Below are 26,545 nucleotides of genomic sequence, written 5' to 3'. Positions count from 1 at the left end.
CCTAAAAAAACAGACTGATAGCCCAGCAGCATTTATCCAGCACAGTTGAAAAACAATTCTCTTAAATTCTGGAGCTTTTGTTAACAGGATATGAAGGCTTTCATTTCAGGTTGTGTTTATACATCAAACAAAAACCCAAGTAAATTTAAGTGAATCTAAATTTTCACACTACATAGACTGATTCATAAATTGATAGCAGAGAACTGGTCTTAAATCAGTCTATAAGTAAGATTTATTTTTAAGCCAACCATTCATTATTAACTTTATCATTGGCCATTAAAGTCAAAAGGATTTACGTCTCAAATTCAGCAAGCATATGACAAAGCCATGTTACTGAAATTTGTATGACTAATTATCCATTAGTTTTTAGTTAAATGAGAAAACAATAAAAAGTGTCTTGAAATGAGTCCAGAAAATGATTGTCTTTTCTTAACATGTTATTTTTGTTCATGAGGTGATACACCCTGAAAAAAACTCTTTGATACTACTTTCATTTTCATCATTATGAACAGTAATAGTAACTGTAACAGATGAAACAAAACTACACAGCAGGTTTTCTCCACTATTAAAAACACACAACGTTATCTCCTTCAAGAGTTTGTTCACAGTAAAGATTAGATCATATTTCACTTGGCAAAGTTCATAAAAAGCTAAAGAAACATTTGGCTATAGAAGTGAAGCTGCTGTCCAGCATCTGCTTTTGTGCTAAACAAACCTTCCATTCTGCTGATAAAACTCCTCTTCAAATTCTCGTAATGTCTTGCGTAGCTTCTTCTTTTCAGCTCTGGCTTTCCACAGTTGCTCCAATAATTCAGGCCTGAAAAAGACCATTGGCCATACAGTAAAATTTAGATTCTTCAAAACTTACTCAAAAAAACTGAGCTAACTGAAGTAATACTAAATTCACCCTTCTTGTACGGAAAACAGTATCTGACTGAAATACTGAAAACAAACTGGTAGTTAATAAAAGGGTACACATTTTCTGCTCCCTACACAGCTTGAGTAGGCTGAAGAAGATTTAGAAGATACTAAACAATTCTCTGAATACAAAAAGAACTTAGTCAGACAATGTCAGAGGAAATAACGCTCACTCAAGCCAAACACCTCCTGAGAAATACCGAACATGTCATTCCTTTCCACCCAGCATCATATTTGGTATCATGACTAAGTGCAATCAGAACAACTTCTGTAACAGAATTTTATACTCACATAGAAGCAGCTCGGGTGCTTGACAGCCTAAGGTCGCGGGTCAGTTTCTCTTGACCATCTTCAACATCGGACTCCGAGTTCTCAACCGGGCTTAAAACAGACTGTGTTTGGACAGCAGATTTTAAGATATCAGTCAGGTCTGCAGACAAACCATCGCTTTCCTCCTCTTCTTCCTGAAACAAAAAGCAGAAATTCAAAACAAATATAAAACACTCCCTTTCCATCTTACAAGGGTTGGGAGATACATTTTTTAAAAGTGTATTGTACGCACCTTAATTTCTTCAAAAAAGTGGGCAGTTTCACCTTCAATGATGGGTTGTAACATCTGCCCCCGTCTCTTGGTTGATGGTGAACCCTGCAATATTTCAAGCTTCTTTAATTATATGCAGATAGACATTAAATGATGTGCACAGTCAGAATTCTGTACAAGTTGCCTAATACCTAAGGGTCTGTCTTTTTCTCCTCCAAAAAAAGGCTACGAACAGACTTAAAGAACATAAACAAAACAGCCTTAAGATCCAAAAATTCAGTTGCCCGAAACAGAAGTAAATCTTGCAGCTTATCATTTATGTAAAAAGAACTGAAACTCTAATACTCTTCTTTGAACTTTCAATCAAAAGCAATTGCCCAACGTGTTCTGAACAAAATTCATAAAGCTCAAAGACATCTCTGGAATTCACTCTTGTTCCTCCTAAATCACAAAAAATGAAGCTATATAAGGGCAGAGGCATTTTGTATCTTCTGCCATGAATGTGGTAGGAATAATTCTGCCAGTTTCTCTTTCCAGACTACTCTGAAGCACAACAAGTGAAGTGCTATCTAAAAGTTATCCATTGCTCAATATCTGTATCTGTTGAATTTCAGCCTAAACATATGCTGCTGTGAGGTACAGGTGCTGCTGTTAGCTGCCTGTTACACACATGCCATTATGCTCTGCTCATCTCTTGCGGCTGGACAGGATAAGCACTTTCAACTGATGGACTGTTTGACCAGGATAAAGGTAGAACATGAACACACATAGATAATGACCTGTCAAAGAACTTCTGTTAGTGAAAGGAGCTTCCTGCTTGTTGATTTCCACACAGGCTTCGGTGTATATGATTAATATCCACTGCTACCCTAACAGATATCTCATGGAAGCAAATGTCACATAATTTAAAAAGCAATTATTGAAATACCTGGCATAAAATATAGCCTACCTATAAGCTACCATTAAACTATTCCCTGGTAATTAGAAAGCTCCACTTATCTGTCTCACACATTTCAAAAGCAGAAGCCTGTGAAATACTTTGTTCATTGTCTGCAGCAAGAACAGGAAGGTTATCACTAGGATCTCTTCTGAGTTTATAATTCTTTTGGCTGAATGTTGACCATCATTTTGTTTCACAGCTTAAATAAAAGACTAACATTTATAAGACTACAGACAATATGATATGCATCTCATTTGAAGAATTGGATTTCTGATATGAGAAATAAGACAAAACCCAACCAGTCAAATACACCAAAACTAAACTGTGGCTCAGCAGTTACGGAGAAATGCTAAGGTTATCAGAACAAATTCTGTGTTTATGGAATTCAGAAATGGATACTGACATCAAGGTGCCCTTAAACTTAAAGGGGACTACAATTAAAATCATGTTTTTCTATAAAAAGCTATTCCTTTTTCCATGTGGATTTTGAGTCATCTTGAACCGATTTCTTTATCTCAGTGTTCTTCAGCTTAAGGAGCTGGTTAAGAACAGTGAGAGTCACAGACTGCAGATTAAGTTACTGCTGAGTAAGCCACTGTCCAGTTATTTAAATCTGATAGAGAACTGTCTGTGAGCAGTCCCTCCTTCTAAAAGGGTCAATAGCTAATATCAAAATCCCAAGTTTGAGTCAGCATGCAAGAGAACAAAAAGAGCTAGGTGGTTGTCATTCCACAGCTACCTTATAGGTCACAATAAGAAAGGTTAATTCAGTCATTTTGCACAATAGGGGAACTTTTCTTTCTTATCTCTTCAAGAGGGGAAAGAAAGGGAAGGAAAAGCACTGCAAGCTAGAAGGAAATGAAGCGAAAACATGATGAAAGAGCAGGTGATGTACAGATGCTGAAGCAGTTGTCAATAACGTGTTTCTCACTAAGGAAACAAAAATGAATGAAGTGATTTTAACGGCCATCTTCTTACTCTTGCCTCTCTACTACAGAAGAGGCAAGCTTCGTTACAGCTGCCTGTGTTACTCTTGTTTGGAAGACTAATACAGTACACACTGTGGATCTGTACCTAGCACAGTGACTCAGCCAAGGAAAGTTAGAACAACTTGTTTACTTCCACTGGGAACTATTTACTTCCTCAGAGCTGTCAAGGTAACAGACAGCCTTGAACTGCTCTGTTCTCAGCAGAAAACCAGATGTCTCAACTACAACACCATCTTGTATCTTCCAAAAGAAAGACGTGTTTTATTATTAGCTCTTCTAAAGCCATACTAGCAGTTCAAAAGGGGAAAAAATATAAATAGCATGTTTTACTCACAAGAATAGGAGTAATGCTTGCTCTAGTTAACATTTGTTTTACAAGTCTGTATCTGTCATAAAGTGGCTTCACAATATGTCTTTCTTCTCTAGTAACCTAAAGGCAGAGAAACCACAGAATTAATTATACCAGTCACTGAATAATACGCAAGCAAACAAAGCATTATGCTTCTCATGCCAGGCCACACACATTCCAATTAGGAACATAAAACTAGTTTGTGTGTATGCAATGGAGCTTATGGAAAGGAAAGGAAATAAGCAGATGTTTATTTCCCCTCTTATTTTTCCACTTTAAACTTCTTTTAGAAAAATACTGAGTTAAGATTTCTTAAATGTTAGATGATCTTAAGTAGAAGTAAGCCCTCTAAAGACCCTTAGAAAAAAGGGAAAAAAGGGACCAAGAGCTGTGGGAGAAGACTGTGTAACTAGCAATGACGATGACTCTAGAGAAGTGACAGGGAAAAAAAAGATGAAATTGCAGATAGATTTTATCTGATACCTGATTGTACACTCAATTCTTGGCCACTATGTTTACTAAAAACAATGAAACTTGAAGGTTATCATCAGCAGTTACTGACTTCTTCTCTAAGGGGCTCATAGAGTCAGTATCACCAATACCATTTTTCTTCCTGGTCTTTTATAACTGAAAGGCTTGATCAGATGTATATAGTAGTGCTGATTACTAAGTTGGTGCACAAAGTCCAGAAGACTGATAGAACATTAACTGGAAGCATCTTCTGACTGGACAAGCAAATGCTGATCATTGTCCATGATTAAAGACTCAGAACTCTAGGTACTAGCTGCCAGTTAGTTCCTCCCACCACATACTTGGAAAAGCATCTCAATTTTTGTTTTTGTACAACCTGTAATAAACTTATAGACCTTTTCCTAGAAAAATCAATAGTATTTGTGATTTTTGTTAAAAAAATAACACAAAGAAGATTACTCTTTGCTTCACAGACAAGTATGGCACCAACCTATACAAATTACTTTGCAAACTCCAGTAACTCACTGATCTGTAAAAAGGGGCCTATGTAATGAATCAATACACAAATCCTAGTTTTCACAAGTTAATGCTGTAGCTTCATTTGATAGCAACATGGAAACAGACAGATCACTGTTTGGAAAAAAAAATCAGGTATTAATTACTAATTATTATTACTACTTCTGCACAAGAAATACCATTGTTTAAGTACATTAGCATAGCTTGATGAAGTAGAAGAGGTATTACCGGTCGTCCATGTTGACTTTCATAATACAGGAGACTTTTCTGGAGAGATGTTTTCTCTTCTACCAAATGGTCCTTTGTCATTTTCTGTTAGAAGAATTGTTCATATTAATCAAAAGTCACTTCAGCAGTTTCTTTTTTTACTGTATCAGCTATAAACGCAACTTAACCAAAAACTCAGATTAATTAATACCATACATCCCAATTTAATAAGATTTAAAGCTGTTCAATGTTGTAATCAGATACCATAATCTCATGCTTACTTTTATATCTTCTGGCAAACATCTCTCAACTCGTTTTTCCTTTAATCTTTTCAAAATGAGTTCAAGTGTAGCTTCCTTGGTGGGCTTCTTCTCTTTCTGCACAACCCGCATCTCATCTCCATTTTCTTCATCTTCTTGGTCAAGAGAGGAACCAAAGCTTTTTGGTAGAGTGTTGCTTCGTGGACGTGTTTGAGGTATGAATTCTCCATCTGAGCTCTTCTGCTTTGCATCTGAAAATAAAAAAAACTACTTAACCTAAAAGTTTAAGAGAACCAATTCCCTCTGTTTAACTGCAAAATAAGGAACACAGCTGTTTGCATAGGCAAGGTTTCTCTTCTAAAAACAAAGCCACAAAAATAACTTTGATTTTGCTTTTGGTATAGATCAGAATCCAGAAATTAAAGATTTGTACTGTCCTGTGGAATTGTGCTGAATGAGTTATCACTTCTGTTTTAGTCATATATATAATTTGTTTTTGTATGCAACCTGAAGCACAGCATCCCTTACCTTTTATTTGCTTTCTTAATTTGGTAAGGTCAGTCATCCATTTTAAAACTTTTGGATTGGCTGCAATATCACTGTAGGAGGGCTGAAAAGTAATATAAAGTTTTATATGAACATGTTGAAGATTTATAAACATTTCATAAAATACACAGCAATATTTTTGGCAGCAAAGGTGACTAGTAACATCAATGTCACTCAATACAAGATCCCAGTGCCAACATAATGAACATTTGTTAAAATAAACTTGAAATAAGGCATCAGAAGTTGATCCAGAGAGAGGTAAAGATGCTTTTTTTTTTTTTCCACTGGCTTCATCAAATATCCCTTCAGTCTAACTGAAGTCACCATCTGCTCATCAGGTATTGTGGCATGTTTTCCTTATACTATCATCGTCCACTTCTGCAGAAAGCAGCATATAACAAAACTACTCTATCAGCTCACACTTTTTCAGTGATGAAACACAAAAAGTAACACCACACAGCCATTTATCCTGAATAAAAGCAGTAACTTACCTTACTGTTCTTCTCTTTTTCAAATTGTTCCTCAAATTGCTTTATTTTTTTCTGTAGTTTCTTGACAAGCTGATAAGGTGTCTTGTCTTCCCTTTTGTCATCTTTTGAGCTGAAGGATGCTCTTCGTGTTCTGTATTAAAAACATTTTAAAATGTAATTTCAAATAATTAAGCCAGTGCAAACAACATTGGACTAGCAGATGACTAACTTGTTTTGGTTTTCTTTTTCAGCTCATAATAACATTCTTTTCAGACTTTCAGTCAGAGCTTCTTACATACTCAATCAAAATGCTACCATCCACTGCCTTCAAAATGCGATGTTATTTTCTCTTCTCTAACTTCAATAATATTCCTAACAGAAATAGCTCCTTTGGTGAAAAACACCATTTGAAATTCAAGTACTGTCAATTACATTGTCATTAAAACAGCTCAGATCTTTCTGGTGGCTAAGTTGCTTATCTAAATTACAAGATTATCAGTACTTGATACATTTGCCACAAAACACAGCCTAGTCTAGAAGCTACCACTGAACAATCCTTGGTAATTAGGCAGCTCCACTTATCTGTCTTAGATAACTCAATAGATGCTTATCTTAAAAAAAAATAATAATAATATCCATCATCTAATCTGTTTGACTTCCTAATACATTTCTGCAGTATGCAATTCCAGTTTTGAATCACCTTCTGCACTTGCTCAGCTCCCTCACATTTGTGCCTTATGAAAACTCTGCATTTCAAGACCAACCATAGGAATTTTCTAGCATACATATTACACAAGGTGCCTGAAATACCTCTTGGTGCAGCTAGTGACGCCTACATAATTCAAGATAATAGAAATACTAATCTAATTATCTGCTAGTGTAGATCCTTATTAGTTTCAGAAGGAGAATAGCTATTAGAATCAGCACTTTTCTACAGGTCAGTCTCATACATCATTTTAACAGCACTCATCAACTGCAGTCTGCCACTAACTGGAGAACATTTGGGAAAGCATCTTTTGTATCAATAAACTTACGACAGAGACTTAGAAAATCTGAAGTTGGTCTTTCCTGTTCTAAATTTTCTCATTTTTATGATATTATTTCTTCCCTAATAATCATGGTGATTTTTCTCAAATGGCTTTTCATGTTAATAGTATTAGGAAGTACAGGCCAGAGGTTATTTACAGATTTGGAAGTCCACACAAATAACGCAGCTTCTTTAATTACAACTCAGCTTCTACATGCTGAGTTAAACTGGCTTGATCCTCTACAACAGCAAGAGAGAACCTTCATTAAAGGACCCTATAACTCCACTGTACTGCTGTCCCTCCTTTCTCCCTCTAATAGTTGTTTGGTGCCTTCTCTTAGCCCTTCTGAATGAAGGCTTTCCACAGGCCAAGTGAAGAACCTTCCCAGTTTATCACTGCGTGTTTTTTTTGCAAGGATTTGTGTAACCTAGCTCTCTTTACTGGGAGTGGGTATACAAAACAAACAGGAAAACTCACAACATGAAAATTGATACTCGTGCAATTGGGAAAAAAATTACATAAAACCACATCACAGCATCCAGTAAAGCCTGGTAAACAAAGGATATAAATAATGTCTTCAGACCAGGAAGTGTCATTACAACAGGTTACCAGAAGCTCAGTCTGAATGCCAGGGAAAGTCTGTCCTATTTTTATATTCTTTCCCTAAGCTTCTGCCAGTGGCCACTTTGAGAGACAGCCATCCCATCTCTGGTCTGACCTAATATGGCAATTCCCAGGTGTGCAAAGCTGCCCAATGGCTGTATAATGATACATTTGACCTTGGTTTTCAGTTTATTTGTCATACCATAAAAACCTTATGATGTTTTTAAGCAGCTGAATTTTCATACCAGAAGTAACTGCCACAATACCACCAAATTACATTAAAGTACATACCTAACAAAAGAAAGTGCTTTGGATGAAGAATCTAATGTTTCTGGATCATGTAAGAAACGCTGACTTTGCCCGAAGTCCAAACTACGGTGTGACAATATCGGGTGACAGTCCTCCTCCAATGGATGATTAGTCATCCTTCCAGCCTGTGGGGAAAGCTGAGCTTCTCCAGATTCACTGTCTTCCTGCCAAGATTTGAAAGCAGGAAATGGATCTGTAAGATAAAAAAAGGGAAACAAAATGGTACTTGTCTGTTAACAGAACTATAAAGAAGAATCAAGAGGAAACGATTGTGTATGCGATACTTAGTCTTGTATGCTATAAAGGATGTAGTGTCATACACAAAGTGAATAAAAACAGTGGAACACATCAGAAAGCTACAAATTCTGTCATATAACAATTGAAAGAAAAACATACTGAAATGAAGTATGCACACTAGGATCCCTTTTTCAAAGTGTTTCTTAGGAGTATGCATTTCTGAACAGTTCAACAGTGTAAGAGAGCATTACTTATTTACTTATCAGAAATGTTATATTAGAAGAACACACTTATTGCCTGCTTTAATGTATTGCTATGGAAATTAAGTTCCATGTGAGCTTTGAAAGACTCTCCTCTTGATTTTGAACGAGGCAAGCCTGACAATACCTCTTCAGGTACAATACCATTTACTTAGCCTTTTTAAAGGAGCATTGTTGGTGTGATTGTTTTTGGTTTTTTTTGTTGTTGTTGCTGTTGTTTGTCTGTTTGATCTCTAGTGTAGGTATAGTTTAAATCCATCTTGACATCACTGAGAAAAAGAGATTCTTTAGTTTGTGGAAGGGGACTTCTTTCAGGCAGGGGATTCCAAAACAATTTACTATACTTTTTTTTAAATAACCCTATTAAAAAGTTGGTTGTGTGATCCCTTACAATTCTCAACTACAGCTGTCTTACCACCTAACAAAAAGCTGCGAAAGCCCTTCAAGTACTTCAGTTGAAAATCTCCCCCTTCCTTTTCAGAAGTTTGCCTAATATTTTCCAAATCAGAAATCTTGAAAACTGGGTTCAAAGTGTGCAGAACAACAATAAAACCCACAAAGTAATCTTTGAAAAATAAATAAATAAGTGGTAACCCTTGTACCTGCTTTCCAGAGTGCATTCACTAAGAATTGTGGTGGTTTTGCTCAGGGAGTTTTTTTGGTGTTTTTTGTTTTGTTTTTTTTTGTTTGTTTGTTTTTTAAAGCTAGAATCTTGCTTGCTTATGCAGTACAAGACATAAGAAGGGGGCCCTTAAGGAGGAAAAAAATACTGCAAATCAGAACATTCCCAAGATAAGGGACAGCAGGTGAAGGGTTAGTTAGAAAGCAAACCATAAACTATCAAAAGGCAGATAACTGAATGTATGGCGAACCATACTTACCCTCCCCTTCTCTCTGCAGATGCATTGTTTTGAAATCAATGAGGGGAAAAGTGATAGGGCATGGCGCTAATAAAATGAAAAAGAATGGCAAAAATACTAAAGTGAACACACAGCACAGTCAGAACAAACCATACATAACATGTAAAGCAGGAAGATACAGTACCAGGGAAAAAAAAATCCCATATTTTGAGCCAGGCTCTGAACACTCTCAACTCCCAGGCAATTGCAGTGGCAGGTAAGGATGCTCAGGCCTTTGTAAATTTGAACTGTTTACCAGAAAGGTTTACAGAATTGACACAGGAATAGTAAAGACTTACTGCTATTTAATAAGTGTCTCATGCATCTTCACAGTAACAAAAGACAAGTTCTACGCATAGTTCTGCTCATAGCTTGTAAATAAGAGATGGCAGTAACTTTCAAAAAGAGGACAAATGCAGAATAAATACACAAACACAGATTAACCAATCTGCATTTCCCCCCTATTAAGGCAGCAAGCATTTCATGCTCGTTTTCAAGATCCCCATTCATTACAAGTCTTTAAAGGTGCCATCACATAGAATTTAATAATCCAAACCTTTTGAAAGATTTGGACTAGCAGATTTCTTTGCAAAGCCAATGTAGTTGAACAGAATGCTACAAGGACTTGCAGTGCCTGAGATCCTAACAGCCATTCTAAAAAGGACTGAAGAATAGTCAAAACTGAAGACTTCACCACATGCAAATACCATATCTTGCAAAATACCATGATTTTACTACTGAGAATCATGTAATGTAAATTTATACAGATATCCTATATTCTCTTTGAAGTAAAGATATACATGTATTTAGATAAGCAATACCAAAGTAACTTTTATGAACAGATTTAAAGAAATAATGAAAATGGAATCCACAAGTGTATTGAGAACACGTATTAAACATGTATTGAAGGTTAACACAGAGACTGTAACAAAACACAACATGCAAGTAAGCAATGTAAATAAATACTGACAACATAAAGCAAGTATTTCACAACCATAAGTAAGTGAATCAAATTACAAACATCATCATTTCTAAAGGGTCAAAAACAAAGTATGGATTAATGCAGGGAATTCATTTGGAAAACAGCCAACTTTGATGACAAATTAAGTTATTTTAAGTTACCACTATTTGAGCTTTGGGAGCTTTATGTGCTGGAATGCTACAGTTTCACATTGCACTGCTATAGCTCAAATGTACCTAGTTTACTTCATGAAATTTAACATTTCTAACACAAGATAAAAGTGACCGCATTCATTCTTCGTTACTAGTGCCTTATTAATGCCTAATGATGACAGTTTAAACGCATCTCAAAAAAACTGCTGTCACTGGAACTGCCTGCTGGAAGTTAAACATAATCCCTGGGTAGTAAATCTGCATTAAATCTACCATTTCACATCGAAAATAAGTGGATGGGGGTCATCCTCCTGCTGGTGACAGTTCGCAATATTTTAAACAATCTAACAAGCAGACTTTTTTTTTGTGAAGTGCAGATTGATGATTCAGATGATTCAACGTGACAGAATAACAGCAGCATATAAAGAACATGTAAAAAGACAAGTAGTTCGCTAAGATTATCAACGAGTGTTTTGCTGTGGTTAGAGTACAGAGAAGTTACGTTTTTATACAAGTAGAAGGACAGCATAAGCAGTCATTTCCACATATTTGAGCAACTACATTCAATCAAGTCATAAGTTCAGGGCCTTGCTACACCTGAAGGCCATAAAGAATAAGATCATAAATGTATATTTCACACTTCTTGTTTCCCAGAAATCATATTCATCGTTAACTTGTACTTGAAAAATTCAGGCTGTTTCAAGCTGTCCAGTGACAAGGAAGCCAATGCTGGACATTTCTGATGCTCAAGACAAGACAAACAGAATTCTCAGACTAAATCAAATGTAAATGGCTATGCTTAGTAGTTTAGTGGTTTTATGTCAAATTCAGCTAGTATGTGAACTGCAGTAACTTGGATTGGGGAAAAAAAAAAATCACAAAATTCAACATGAATATCAATTGCATCATAAAAAAGTATTTATGAAGACTCATGAGAGAGAGTCCAGGGGATTTTAAGTCACTTGAAAAATAAACAAACAATTTTTGCATGAAGCTCAGACACTTAGACTCTTTTGCTTTCTTTAGCTTTTTTTTTTTTTTTTTTTTTTTTTTTAAGTCCCTTCTAAGTTGCAGGAAGGTCTGAAAGAGCATGAGACCTATGCTATACACAGTAAAATTGGCCAAGTCATATAGGAATGTTTTATTCAGATGAAGCTAAAGGGAAAGTGGATAAGTTACCAGACTGCTTCTCCTACTTCGTAAAGTATTTCATTTATTCTAACTAGCTGAGTATACAGTGAATTAAAGGGCAAAAATTACCTTCCCATTTGTCACCATCAGATGCATTCTTCAGATCTAAACGTGGTACTTGGACACTCAGAGCTTCCTCAGGAACATAAATGTCACCATCCCCTGTCACCTCTGAATCAGTATTTGCATTGAGATCACAAGCTTTGGTACTTGAATCCTGTATACAAATAACAGCATAGAACAATTTCATTCTTATTTAGCAACTGAAAACCAGTTAACTATTTAGTGCTATTTCTAGCACTTCTGGAAGCTCTTTTAAAAAATATATTATTTCCTTACTCAAGTAAGGTGCTCCCACATTTCATAAGGAACTGTAAAGAAGCTTCTTCCCTCCCACAAATTAGCCAATTACTGGCATAAACAAAGTATTTCTCACACAAGATGCATAAGCATAAGCTTGCTGTGTTGCCCAAAGTTTCCAAAAAGCTGGACAATGAGGTCTGACAGATCTTGCAAATTTTGTGGCTACCCAAACAACACAACACAGACTACTAAGAACTAAATTTACTGGGATTTTCTGCATGTCTGTATTTACATTTATAAGATGCTGCATATATAAATGAAAATACCATCTTACCAGAAACATTTCTGAAGATATTCTATCATTGCCATCAAGCAAAATACTATTTTGCCTAAAAACAAAACAGTCCCAGTTATCATTTTAAATGCATTTCATTCTTACATACAGTATTCAGTTTTAGCAGATATGTAATTGATTTCCTTAAAGTGATCACTAGAACTCTGGAGAGCAGAAGTTAAGTTGTTTGGGGGTGGCACCTCTGCTCTTCACAGTTTCCAACTGAAACATGTAAACAAGCAATTGGACTTCAAACAGCCTGGAAACAGAAACAGCTCAAACAAGGAGTAAATATTTTGAAACAAATGAGCTCAAACTGAACGCTCCAATCAGTGCTGAACTCAATTGCATATGAACCTAAAATTTTCTGGCTAATTACTGTTACCAGCATTAATTCCCAAATGGCTGAGTGGTACAACTGTGCCAAAATATTTTCAAGGAATAATCTTTTTTGTTTCTCTTATGTTCTCAAAACTGAAGTTACACATTCTGCCACATAAGTGATAAATGAAAAATTCCTACCTTTCACTATTATTTTCTCCATCAACATCTGCATCTTTATCACATTGTTTCAATAATACATCTGCAGGCTGTTGGCAAAAAGTACATTTAGAGAGATTGAAAATGTTTCTGTAATTGTGGACCACAAAAAAGCCCTCAAGAATGAAAACCACAAGTTTCTATGCATGTGTAGAACTCACACTGTTTAACCAATGCAATACTTCCACATTAAAGCGAGGTCAGCAATTCAGTGCATTACTCACTAGAAGACCAACAGTGAAATCTCTATCTTCAGACACACCATGATTAAGAATTTAAAGCGTGGTTGTTTTGGTTAAGGTATACACCAACACTGTCACTGCAAATTGTCAGAGCGTGAGTTTTGGGGTGACAGGAATTACTTACTGCCACGACTCTGTGTCTCAGAGAGAACTGAGTGGGATGCAGATTTGGGCTTAGTGTTATACGAAATGAAACAAGTCCAACAGACTTCCTAGAAGGAACTTCTAATCCCCATTATTAAATAAAACAGCAGCAGAACTAGAAGGGGATGAGGAAATGCCAGCATTTTATGGCAGCATCTCACAGAACAAGTTCAGATTAATTAACATGACCATTTTGTACACTAGAAGTTGGAACAAGAAGACTGCTTTAAGTATTTAAGCCAAAGCCCAGTATTTGCTTTCATTGAGAAGCGCCGTCTCTGGGAGAATGTAACTGAAAAAATGTTTTATATCCCTCTTGAATAATGTTACATTTTATTTCAGATTTTAGAAAGCAGTCCCAGCTGATCTTTAAAATGTCTGAAAATAATATTTTAAGTTGCTCTGAGCTCAAATGTATGCAGCATTCAACTATTTTACATGGCTACATATTTTCCTTCCTCAGACATAACTCCATTCTCAACATTTCAGTCCTCAAGACAAGTTCCAATTCAAGAAAACAATTTCTTAATAACAGCTTTTCTGCCATAGAGAATCACATTTATTGTAGCCGCAGAATCAGTTGTTCCTTCTCCATTTCAGACCTAAAGCAAAGCTCACGTACAGAAGCTCATCTTTACTCTCCTACACCCCTATGCAACACCCAAGCATCATGCTCTCCCTTCACATTCTTACTGCAGTAATGTTCTTTTAGCCCTGAAGTGAGTGCGTTTCTTAAAAAGTATCATTCAGATTTCTCAGCTGTTCTTTTACTGAAACCATTGAGACAGAATAAAATGCACCAAAATTTGGATTTATAGAATTAGATTCTAAAGCAATATGCAAGGATAACAGCTGCGACTGGCAGTCAGCTTGTTAGGTTATTCAGAGAGTCATTTGAGATCCATTAAAGAACACAGTTGCTTTCTGAACTTTAACAGCAACTTCAGGCATCATTAACATTTCATTTTCTGAGCAAAACAATTTTAAAAATATATAAAATGTTCTATTTTTACTAATAACGTCATATCCTACTGTCTGTTCATGCAGGACTAAACAGATTTTTCTGTATAGGAACACAAATGGTCAATTCTAATACTTCAAGACAACAGGTAAACACTGAACCTCCTCTTCTCAGGAGGCCACAAGTTTAATTTTCTTTTTTCTTTTGTGTAACACCGCAAGTATAAGAGCTCTCAGCAGGATGGAGGGGGTCAAGCTGTCAGCACAGCAGAACTCAAACATCTAAGCAAAGAGGTTCAAGGAGAAGTAACAGAACCTGTTTCAAGCAGACAGGAAATGAAGATACGCTGAAAAGAGGAGGACATCTATCCCTCTCACTGACAAAAACTGTGAGAAGAAAGAAAAGGCTGAGAAACAGCCAATTACAAAACAATGTCTTCCTGTTACAGTTTTAACATTCTACCACTGCTTTATACAGTAGAAGTTCATACTGTGGGCTATGTTACTGTCACAGCCCTAGACCCTCTTCTCACAAAGCCTTTATTAAAATAGATGCTATTCTAACCAGTGCTATGCTTGTTGATGCACTAACTTACCTCAGCAGAAGGAAGGGCCAGTACCTGCAAAAAGAGAGAGAAGTCAGGGTCCAAATAAGCTGCAGCAAAGTACACAAAATTTTTTCTCCACAAAATTTTTTCTCCATGTCTACAAAGAATGCACAGCAGAAAAGGAAATTAACTGTGCAAAGCAACTGAACCACATAAAGCTGCATCAGAGCTATTACGAAGACTCTGATGCCCCAAGCACTTTGCTGAAATCACTGCAATTCACAATTTCCATGTACAGGAAGCTCTTCCTCTCACCTGAATGCTTTCTTCCTCCTCAGTTACAGTATCATGTTTCATATCTTCGCTGCCTAAATCTGTGCTAACCAATACTTCAGAGCAGTCTCCCGTGTTCTCACTGCTACCAATGTCATTATTTTCAATAACATCATTCCTAAAGAAACAAACAGTAAAACATCAGTAATCTGTTCCCCAGCCTTCAAACAACCTTCACATAGCTTATACACACTTCTGAGATTTTCTGCAACAGCATGTGGTAGATATATAAAAAAGGATTTATCTGAAACCACCTTGACTAGATGAAGTTGCTTGACTGCACTCCTCTCAATACTGAAGTCAGCTAATTTAAGTTAGTATCAAAATGTTCCCTTCACCGATAAACCCCGTCATTTCCAACATTCTATATTCCTAGCATTCAACTTAAGGTTTGTAAAAGCACATCCACATTAAAACTAACTTACAGCATTCCTGTTTGTCCATAGATTCTTTATATGTCAGCATGACTGTCACTATGATTCCATAATTCATTGCAAGCCATTGACTTTTGCCTTTCTTCTCCTCCCTCAGGAAAAACCAAACTACTTTAAAAGCATTTCTAGATATTAAACAGGATGGTCTGTAATTTTACACTTTAGTTACGTTTTCTTTAATTCCTGTAATTATTTTGTTATACCTAAGAAATCCACTCCTGATGACTGCAGTTTTTAGTTATTTATTTAGCTATGCATCTGTCTTTTGCACAATATGTTGACTGCACTGCTTTAAAGAACCTGGACGACCTCTTTCAAGAATGCTATCATGTATCATCTATTACAGTTAATCCACAGTGGAATGACACAGAAGCATCTGAAGTAGAGACAGTGCCAGAAGGGCATATTGGGTTTCAAACCTGCAGTGATGGTACTTTTAGCCTCTGCTTCTGTGAAGCCAGCCAGACTTAAAACGCTTATGCCATAACTAACGGGATTCAGCTACAAGAGGGAATGTTCACCCACTTAGAGTTTATATCAAAGAAATTAGATCTATAACCCTGAAATTCAACTTATAACAACTGAACATTATGAGCAATGATTACCACCTTTATGATCTCTTACTAGCTTATCTCTGACAAGAATCTGGACTAAAGACTTCTAAAAACAGCAGATACAGAAAACAGCATTTGACCCTCTGAACACTCCACACCATTTCAAGCTCTGACCTTAGTGAACTTATGTTCCCAAGCCCTACTTAATGTCATATTTTTGGAGTTGGGAATTAATTGTGATCATTTATTTATATTTAATAAAACATCAACAGGTCAGAGCGTCTCAGTGGTGCCCTGGAAGTCACTACACCCATAAACACTAAGATCTATAACAAAAACTGATCAAATGAGACTGAAGTCCTGCACAAAATACATCTACAGTGCTCTTTCTATCTGTTAGCTGTTTTATTGACTGCTAGCTATGGAAGTACAATAGCTATGTTGATGTAGAACAGCATGGTAAAGAAACTGAAATAGCACCTACAATAAATTTTTATATATGGTAAAACTGAGTCACAAGTAACATTAAATGAGATAAAGAGTGGGTTAAATAAGGTCTTGTGATATTTGCACAAAATTCAGCAGTAAAGTAGTTACACTTTGCAATTTGTAGCTATATAAGAGCAACTTAGAACACTTGCTTCAAGCACTGTTCGTTATTTCTCTTGGTTGAAAGTTGATTTGACTTAAAAATTTCTTTAAAATTTCTATGCTAATAACAGAAGTCCTAACTTGTGCTTCTGGCTGAGGGGTAATGGGGTACTTTTGTTTGGAAGACCTTAAATATACAATCCTCTACAATTTAACACTGATACAAAAAAATCTTACTGGTTGTTAGATCCTTCCTCATCCCCGCTGGGACTTTTTGCATCATTGTTACAGCCCAGTCTGTGTTGCTGTATTTGTTTAAGATCATTATCTAAGCTGCTCTGCAGGTCGAAAAGATGCTGTTCCACAGCTGCTCTGATTGTTCGTTCTAAAATGCTAGAAAGAAAAGAAAAGCCACAGAATTCATATCAAAAATCCTCGTCTCCATTGATCAACTATGCAGAAGGGTAAAAACAACAGATGAATCTTTGATGCCAAATACTTCAAGGAAAAGAAAAAAAGCAGGTTAACTATTCTAGGCAATGGGGAGTACTGAAACCACTATATTCTATCAAGTAATAATAACCAAACAAGAAAGTATCTTAAAAGTAACAGATTACCATGACTACAGTTAACAAAAACCCCAAAATATTATACCCCAAACTGTACAAAACCTGAACACAAGTATGCAACAATCAAATCCTGCATCTATAGCAGGTCAGAGCCAACCATGGAGCACGTACCACTTCAGTACAGTTGGCTGTAGCACCTCCTGAACAGGACTGCAATTGCAAAAGGCAAGATCCAACAAATAGTGGAGACATTAAGCCAGTACGTGATGAAGGACACAGCCTGAAGTACCTGAAGGTACTTCAGCAACAGAATATTCTTTAAAAGCAGATTATACCGAGTGTACTTTTTAGCCAGATTATCCAAAGCAAATAAAAATTAGGGCTATAAAATTGTGTTTTATTTTCCTCCACATTTGTGCATGCAATTCTTCAGAACTCTACTAACTATAAACAAAAGTTGGTGCTGAAAACACATTGTGAAAACAATTATAAAGCCAAAGGAAATATATAATTATAAAAACAAAGGGGTTTGGAATCTAAATTTTACCACACTGTGCTCTCATGCTTCTGCAGTCAACACTGATGCATGTTAAGTTTTTCTGCAATTTTCATTCATAACTAATCATCAAACCCACTGCATTTGTTCTTTTAGGACAATATACTGATATATGTTATAGCAACAACACAACTCACAAATTATACACTGTCATTATACTTACTCTGCAGAGGCTGGCAAGATGCTTATGGGAGAAATATGAGCACTGCAATACAGAAGGAATAAGTTAATGAAATGCAAAACTTGGCATATTCAATAGAAAACAATAGAAAACAAATCTGAAAATACTAAAAAACTACATGCAGTGAAGCTAATAAAAACTGAAAAAACAGGGGGCAAAGTAATACTTATTTACAGTCCCCATAAGATTCCTTCATCCAAAGTGGAATGCCATCATAAAACAAAGTTGTCAAGGCAGCAGTGCAGGTTTCTGCCTTCCAAGAGCCAATATTCAGTACATTAAGAAGCTGTAAGAGGTATGGTCTTTCCCATGGGAAATATTAATCCCTTAGTCTTAAAAGACTTCCTGACACCTTGCTTAAGAACGCAGATTTTAACCTTGCTGCCTCAAGCAAGTTCCAAAGTACTTTGCTTTCCTTCACTGTTGCAGTTCACAGGGACTTTTCCCTGCCTGTCAGACTGTTGCACAATTTTACTCTGCAATGTTCAACACATCTGCAGTATTCTCCAAAGACAGCTAGGTTTCAAATACAAGGCAGGTACTTCCCAGAGGTTTTAAGAGATGAGGTAGCCACTTGTAAAGCACTTTGGAATCTCCTAGCACAATCTACTTTTTACCACATAACAGCACTGCTGACAGCCACAGTGGTTTTTTAAGATTTTCATGAATACATGAGGAACCAAAGCAAAACTGCCACCTCACTGGGAGCTGAACAGGTACCTCTGCAGGATGGTTCTAGCTGATATTAGCTCTGTTTGTACTCGAAAAATCATTTGGTGGTCTCTCTGCTTAACTAAGAATAGCTTTAATACAGCAAGAAGTATCTTGTTTAGATCTCAGAGTTCACCAGTAGTTCTATATCCACCACTAGAGAGGTGAAATAATCACACCACCTGAAACAGACTTTCTACTGTTTCTTTTTTTAAGTAGATGCAACACAAGCCATACAGGACTTGCCTGCCAGCTTGATATTTAAACACATTAACACATTTTCCTTCAAACCTAGAAGTGGTAGATGTTTATCTTGAGTTGTGAACGTTTTTTATTGGTGTCCATACACAGAAGTTCCGCATAGCCCTACTGCTTGTACAAAGTGCTTAAGTCTGCTGATAAACAACTTCTGCATCAGCATGATTTGAAATAAAAAATGAAGGGACAAGGCTGTGAATATGTTCAGCCCTATGAACAAGATAAGAGAGAGAAGAATGAGAAAATTTCAGAGAAAAAAAAAAGATCAAAACAAAATGGATGCACTTAAATATCGGATATGGGTACTTTCAGCAAGTTCCGTAAGAGCTGCATTACAAAAGGTATGCTTACTTTTAAGAAGTTCTAATATACGTACACTAAAAAACAATTTATTAAGCAGTTGCTCCCTAGGATGCAGCAGGGGAAAAAAGAGGCAATGAGAACACAAAGCACTGCAACACCAGTTGTAAAAAAGAAAACTGAGTCAAGGGCACAAGTACAAAAACTAATTATAGGAAATTGTGATGACCTGGAATCGTTTTGTTCTATCACTATCACTTGAGACAATGAGGAACTGTGTCGGGAGTGGGGAGAATCAAGCTCATCTCCAAAGAATCCAAAAGATTTCAGACATGATTGACAACAAAATTTTCTATCTTACTGCATAACCTTCAGCCCTACAGGAGGATCATTCATCGGTGCTTTTCATAAACACCTTTAGATGCATTAGAAGTACTCAGCAAAAGATGTGCAGAACTCAGCAGCATTCCAAAGCCTAAACAATCCTCTTACTATGTAAAGAATTATCCTATGTCTTCTACTAATCACTTCAGCAATTAAGCACTTTTTGAAAGAAACGTTTCAATCGCTCAGCTAAAAACACATTGCAACTTTGGAATTAAGACACAGTTTAAGAATACTTGTTTAAAAGCTGCAACTTATACTGCTACACAGTCTTAATGCAGCATGACACAGCAAGACACACAAAGGTAAAGTCTTTTGTTTCACAATGCTAACCCACCCCCGAGGATCCCCCTTGCACCTTCTCCCTACCCATTAAGAGTCCTTGTAAATATCCTGTGATGGAAAAATACATTATCTAGAGATAAAACATTTCAAAACTTTTCCTGCTAATATACTGACAGTACACAGATTCTTACTTCTCATTAAGAACAAAAGCAATTTTGACATTATTTCATTTCACAATATCCCCAGAATACATTCATCTCGCATAACGTTAAAAAGCATTATCTGCATTCACAAAGCAATGTTTTCCTTCCATGCGTTTACCTGTGCAGCAGGACTTTACAGGCCATCCTGATTATTTTTGCTATCCCAAACGAACACTTCATGTAAAAATGCTTCATTTGAAAAAGAGCAAAGTGTGCTGTTGGCTGGAGGTTATGCATACTGCTCCCGTGGATTCAATGGCTGCTTGTCAGACAGCACTTCTGGAGTGCTGCACTAAACCCTGCAGTCTAAATAGAAATAGACTGCAACATGAGGTCACTCCTGACAATAAGCTGCCCAATCAAGACTTGAAAGCTTTTCTAACATGTTGTTCACATATTTTCCAGGGTAGAAATAGTAAAAAGTATTTGGATGTTTGAAGAGAGAGCTAAGCTAAAAGCTGTAATATATTTTCTAGCAATTCAAGCACTTGTTATATTTGTTATATTTAGATAGCCTCATTATATATAAATTTTGTTCTTTTGTAACCATTTCTCTCCTTTCTCTCTTTGATTGAGCTAATTGAAATAAAACTGGATAATATAGCACAGAAGTAGTGAGGAGTTCACCCTCATCGTTACATTTAATACAGACAAAAGCACAGAACTTCCTACTCGTCACATCTCACCTCTTTACACACACAGCATTTTGAAAAGCCCAAAGAACACATCAAGGAGATTTCACCTCAAGCTCACAACTGATGATATTTGAGATGAACAGCAAAAAGTCAACCAAACACTAGCTGGCAAACAGCAGTAGGGAAAAAATTCAGCATACTGACAGCTAAGGACTCCAGGGTGATTTCTTCAACAGCACACCTTCATGTCAGCTGCAATGCTGAGTCAGGAATTCTTTTCTACAGAAGTAAGGACAGCAAAAACTGACAGAGCCATGTTGAAAAGGCTTCTGATAAGGGGGAATACATTTCCTTTACATACACCGTGTCAGCTCGTGCACAAACACTCCTTGACTGCATAACAGACTGAAAGATCACTCAACAGGTTTACTTTAAATACCAGTCACCAAATCAAACTGCATGAATGATTTTCCATATTCTCACCTCATCTCTCTCAGAGAAACCAGCACCACGCAATTCACAACTGTCATGTCTTACACAGAACAAGTAGGAAGAGTGAAAAAAAAAAAGAGGTAGCAAGGCAAGTTGTAAGTTATAGCTCAAATAGCTGAAGGGAAGGTCGTGTGCCCTGCTGGATGAATCGAAACAATCCATCTAAAGATGATGAGCATGCAACCTCAGTCTTTTCTTTTCTGTGGATAAGGAGATCAGAACTATACAGATACTGGTTCCCAAAACCTGATGACAGCAAGGAGGAAACAAAACTCCTGATTAACGAATGGTAAGAATCATATTTAAGGCTCACTTCTCCTTCCTCTTTCCTTTATAAATTGCTGCATGCTCTATGCCAAGACAAGCACCCCAACCAATCTGCATTAATATTTATTAAAAAATAAATAAATAAATAAATAAATCAAGAAAGTAAAATGCAAAAAGGGCCATTAAACGTGTGTTCTGAACACTTCTCAGTTCCCAAAAATATTTACAGCAGAAGTTTAATACAACGTATTTCCTCATTCAGTCTTTTTTTTTTTTTTTCAGACGTTTCCTGCAGTCATTCTGGTTTTACAATAAAAATTGTCTCTTTTCCTCAACAAGATTCCTCCTTATGCTTTCCCACAAATAATGCTAAACGCCAACCATAATTAACGCTTATTAATTTTTAATTAACCCTAAACATCTTGTAAAATGATTTTCTCTTCAGGCTAGTGACTTTCAACTCTTAAACTTGTTTAGTTCATCACTACTGCTGCGCTTGCACATTCCACAAGCATCTAAATGCCTATGAATAGTAAAATTGCTCAAAAACCTCCACTGGAACACAGAGTTCTCTTACAGAATTCCAGTTTCTGGAAGGCTTTTTTTAATAGACTTAAGTCAAACTAAAACTGAGCAGCTGGATTACTGATAAGGACACAATTAAAATATAATTTAAACATGACTCTTGTTTTGTAACTTAATTATTTTATATTTTAAAAATTCCTGCAATGAGGAAAATGTGCAGCAAAGCAGCTAAACAGAATTCAACCAGAAATCCCTGCAGTCATGAGACCTGTCAGCCTAAGGCACTAACCCTCCTCCTGGATTTCCCTGTGTTTCTTCTACTTTCAGACTTCTACCACAGGTTTTTTCCTCATCCCTCCCTTCCAGGTGCTTCTTGCAATGCCCAGACCAAAACAAATGCTGTAGAGGGCAAAAAAATAAAATTCCCTAAACAGAAATTATGAATTTGTAAATAAAGCAGACTTAAAAAAAAAAAAAACTTGTCTACTGCAAGCAAATAAAACATAAACCTGCACATTACAGGCAAGCACAAACTCACTTCTGTCCAAGAGGTTAAGTTTATGCATGTCGTTTCTGAGGATATAAAATTTACTGAGAAAATACCACTTCATAGCATCAGTAAAATATGCTCTTTCTCCCTATTCCTCTGCACAAATCATAGATAACCCAATCTGAGTTCCACAGACCTTCTTCTGCTGAATTTGGGAGCAGTTATTTTATTCCTCATTTTACTGCTCCAAGAACTGCACCTACTTTGAAAGCTTCGCTTCATGGGCACCTCAACAGTCTGAGGGTTTCCTCCCTCACACGCCACAACAGACTACATTCCAATGTAGAAACAAGTTACCTTGTTGATGCTGTAACGCTCCTGGAATCCGAGATACTCCCTGTCACATCTAGATGCACCACAGCTGGCCGCTCAACAGGTTTTTCTGTGCCATCCTCTGGAAGTTCTTCAGACTGCTCAAGCTTTATATCTTCCTCCTCTTCCAAGAGATCATTTATCTGTACAAAGATTTATTCACAATTAATGGTTTGTAAGTTTCTTTTAAGAGCTCCAGAGAATTAGAAGCATGAAAGAGATAAAAAACACAATACTTATAAAAAGACAATATTCCTCAATTTTAGAAAAACACAGGTACCCAATATCTGCTTTGTATAAAACCTTCTACATAATGAAATGTAATGTTTTCACCCCTTTCTTCTGTTGCAGTGAACTAAGGGAGAAGCCCAGCTGCACAGTGGTTGCACACAGGGCTGCACATGGTGTTGCCCTGTTTCCCTAACTCCACTCAGTCTTGCACTGGCCCTGCAGGGAACAGGACCCAACCAAAGTGTGCTATTGACATCTGGTGGAGACACCACGAAATTCAAGGGACACTCTGCCAAGTCTCAAAATTTCAAGACAAAAAACAAACAAACAAAGCCACAACAGCACCAAACACAACAACAAAATGCAACCACACCACACATACAAAGCCTCCTTGGGAAGTGCTTTTGCTAAGATTCATAACGAACCAGAAGCAAGTCAGTAATTCTCAAGCATGAGAGTAACTAACTATAAAGAGCGTTCATCCCAACCCAAGGCAACAGTTCTCTGGTTCAGGCTGCAGAAGTTACAGGCCTGTCATATTTAGCAGCTGCCTGCACCCAGCAGGACTATGTCAGCTTTCAGTGCTAGACAAACTCTTGCTAAGAGCTGAAGAGACAGCAAACGTTGCAAAGCTGCAGCACTTTGCTGCAGAGCAGAAGCTGCTCAACCCAGAACTGGCTGCCCACGCTTGCTAGTCTGGATGAACAAACAAAATGTCTCCTGCAGCAAAGAGGAAGCAACCAGCTTACTTGCCTTACTTGTCTTGGGTAAGCTATTACTGTTGGTTCAGTCCATACATACTTTTCTAGATGGACAGCTATATTTACTACCAAGCAATAATTTTGCAAATATATCCATATTAAGAAAATCAAATTAAGGAAATACCAGATTTTGTCAGTTTGCAAGGAACTACCAAAAGGTGTATTATATTTCAACATATCTTTCATAAATATATGCTATAATGGATACCTCAGTGATACAATATTGCCACTTAAAATATTCCTACCTGCTCAGTTATTGAGCTTAAATCATTAGTAGATGAAAAATCTTCCTCTTCATTTTCAAAGAATTCATAGTAGTTCTCCAGAAGTCCCGCCATTATTCTGCTAACTATTTCTTGTTCCTTCAGATCCTCCACATCTGTGTAAATGCTAAACATTTCAATATCGTTTTAGAGTAAAAATTTAAATCCAACTAATGCCACCCAAAACTTCTGCAAATGGCTTCCACTGCAAACGACTGCACTTCACAGCATTATCCCTATGCCATTCTGAGCACACAATTTTAAGTGTACCTTCACACCACTGCATTATAAAACTTTATAGTACTTTATATTTCTGAAAGTGATGATGAAACAACTAATTAGTTAATGAACTGTTCATGAGGGAGGATTACACCTCAAAAATTTTCCTGTTGAAAGGAAAATACCAGGATACATTTGTATTTTGACTGCTTCCTTCCAGATTTCTCTTTTTTTTTTGCTGCAAATAGTAATAAAAAAGAAAAAACTGAACCTCAAAGAAATAACAATAATAAGACAATCAAACCTACGGTTTAAATCCAAGCAAAAATTTTGTACCAGGTGGCAGAGGGGAGGCACAGAAACACACTGCACAAAGCATACAGCATACTTGCTGCAGCTACTCAGGGACTAGGAGAGGCCCTGGGTTACAGATTTCCACCATCAGATTCACATAGAAGTATTGCATAAACCTTTATAATCCACTTACTGAAAAACATCTGGGCCAAAGACTGCAGCCAAAGAACTTGCTGACCAAATTTCTTCATGATGCGATGCTACATTGGCTAAAAATTTACACAGAAACTTTAACAAACTGTAATTAACAGGTGGAAGCTGCTGCAAGAGGAACCTCAACTTTCTTCCAAATTCATCTTCATTATTATAATCTGCAAAACATAATAAAAAAAATATTTAAATCACAAAATTAAAATAACATAATGCAGAAAAGTAGATCATCAACCTTTTGACTTGTGCCTCTACTCCAGAAGTAATTGCTGTCCTTTGGCCAGTTCACCATCCATAAAGTTGTCAGAAACTGAGTTACATTTGTCCAGACTGAGATTTTTGTGCTCTATTTGTCTGAGAAAGAACTACCCCAAAACCAAAAGTTTCACTAAGCTGTTAGGTTAATCTTAGTTTACCAAACAATACAGATCCTGCAAAGACACATCCATACCCTATTTATAGTATGTTACAAAATTACTAAAACTCTCTGCATTTCTATAAGCAGTTCTTCTACTTAAAACAGAGCTCTCTCTATGACTACCAGACAGTGAAAGTATCAAAAGCAAGAAGAAAAAAAAAAAAAGGAAATCAAACCTCTAATTATAATATCAGGAAACAACACTTAAGGGTTCCTCTGCATCAAGGAAATCGAAACAGGCACATTTAAGCTTTCTGAAATGGCTTTGTTTTACATTTTAAAAAAAAAGTAGTATAGACAGTAAGCTGACATTTGAATTGAAATACAGAGTTTCTCTACAATTTTAACCAACGGGAAAGCTGCAGGAATTATTGCTGTGTAAGTCTTTTCCCCCCCCAAAAAAAAGCCACATTCAAATCCTTCCACAGGCATCTCTTTAAAGGTGGGGGAGACCATGGGTTCCACACTGTAGTTTACAAGTCACAGAAGGAAATTATACTGTCACATCAAAGGAGTATACCACAATCTCATTTCCAGTCCTGGTAAGTAGCACTGCAAATCACAGTGCATAGCAGTATTAGCTGACAAAAGAGCATCCAACGGCTTTCTGCATTACCCTTTTGCAAATCTTTTTATTTATCATATTTTTCAAGAAGGAAGGGGAAAAAAAGTTCACGAGCTACCCAGTGAACTAGGACTTCAGCAATGTGAAATGAAATAGCAAACATGCCACTAATGAGATTTCATCTACTGGTATGCACTTCAGTTTCTCGCTATCGCACACAACAAATACACAAGCAGAACTTCAGGTTTTAACATGCTTCTCTGGACAGAAGCTTTCAAATAACGTTTCCTGCAGAAGACTAATCAGAGCCTCATAGGAAAGGCATCAGTGCTCAGCCTCTGCTCACCAATTACCCAGATAACCAGCCAGTGTTTAAAGCTCCAAAATCATGCAGAAGCAGCTTCACACTGCTGGACATGATCCCATGGTTCAGCACTTCCTAAATGCGACATAAATCCTACCCTGAAGAAACAGTACTAACACAAACTCAACAGAAAATCAAAACCGTGACTCTTATTAAGGAAAA

At 36.7% G+C, this 26,545-nt stretch overlaps 1 protein-coding gene across 4 annotated transcripts in view; it reads right to left on the bottom strand.

The window, feature by feature from the left end:
- The window catches only part of FAM13B (family with sequence similarity 13 member B), a 41,078-nt gene that overhangs the window by 2,495 nt on the left and 12,038 nt on the right, over positions 1–26,545 (bottom strand). The window contains exons 5-24 of one of the 4 annotated variants that reach the window (XM_031598362.2): positions 25,020–25,197; positions 24,296–24,440; positions 23,044–23,201; positions 18,119–18,160; positions 17,068–17,223; positions 15,234–15,369; positions 14,967–14,990; positions 13,007–13,074; positions 12,485–12,539; positions 11,917–12,064; positions 9,526–9,591; positions 8,130–8,340; positions 6,229–6,358; positions 5,720–5,801; positions 5,213–5,442; positions 4,953–5,036; positions 3,723–3,818; positions 1,481–1,564; positions 1,210–1,382; positions 716–817 (exon numbers count right to left, since the gene is read on the bottom strand). In XM_031598362.2, the coding sequence (XP_031454222.2) occupies positions 716–817; positions 1,210–1,382; positions 1,481–1,564; positions 3,723–3,818; positions 4,953–5,036; positions 5,213–5,442; positions 5,720–5,801; positions 6,229–6,358; positions 8,130–8,340; positions 9,526–9,591; positions 11,917–12,064; positions 12,485–12,539; positions 13,007–13,074; positions 14,967–14,990; positions 15,234–15,369; positions 17,068–17,223; positions 18,119–18,160; positions 23,044–23,201; positions 24,296–24,440; positions 25,020–25,197 (2,368 nt within the window). Of the gene's footprint in view, positions 1–715; positions 818–1,209; positions 1,383–1,480; positions 1,565–3,722; positions 3,819–4,952; positions 5,037–5,212; positions 5,443–5,719; positions 5,802–6,228; positions 6,359–8,129; positions 8,341–9,525; positions 9,592–11,916; positions 12,065–12,484; positions 12,540–13,006; positions 13,075–14,966; positions 14,991–15,233; positions 15,370–17,067; positions 17,224–18,118; positions 18,161–23,043; positions 23,202–24,295; positions 24,441–25,019; positions 25,198–26,545 lie in introns of those variants that run through there. The other 3 variants (XM_090150732.1, XM_031598364.2, XM_031598363.2) reach the window with 3 other exon arrangements.

The sequence above is a fragment of the Phasianus colchicus genome, chromosome 15 (genome assembly GCF_987193195.1).
Source record: "Phasianus colchicus chromosome 15, bPhaCol1.hap1.1, whole genome shotgun sequence".
NCBI classification, from domain to species: Eukaryota; Metazoa; Chordata; class Aves; order Galliformes; family Phasianidae; genus Phasianus; species Phasianus colchicus.
The sequence above is the reverse complement of the archived record's forward strand: the minus strand, read 5'-3'. Positions and strand labels throughout refer to the sequence as shown.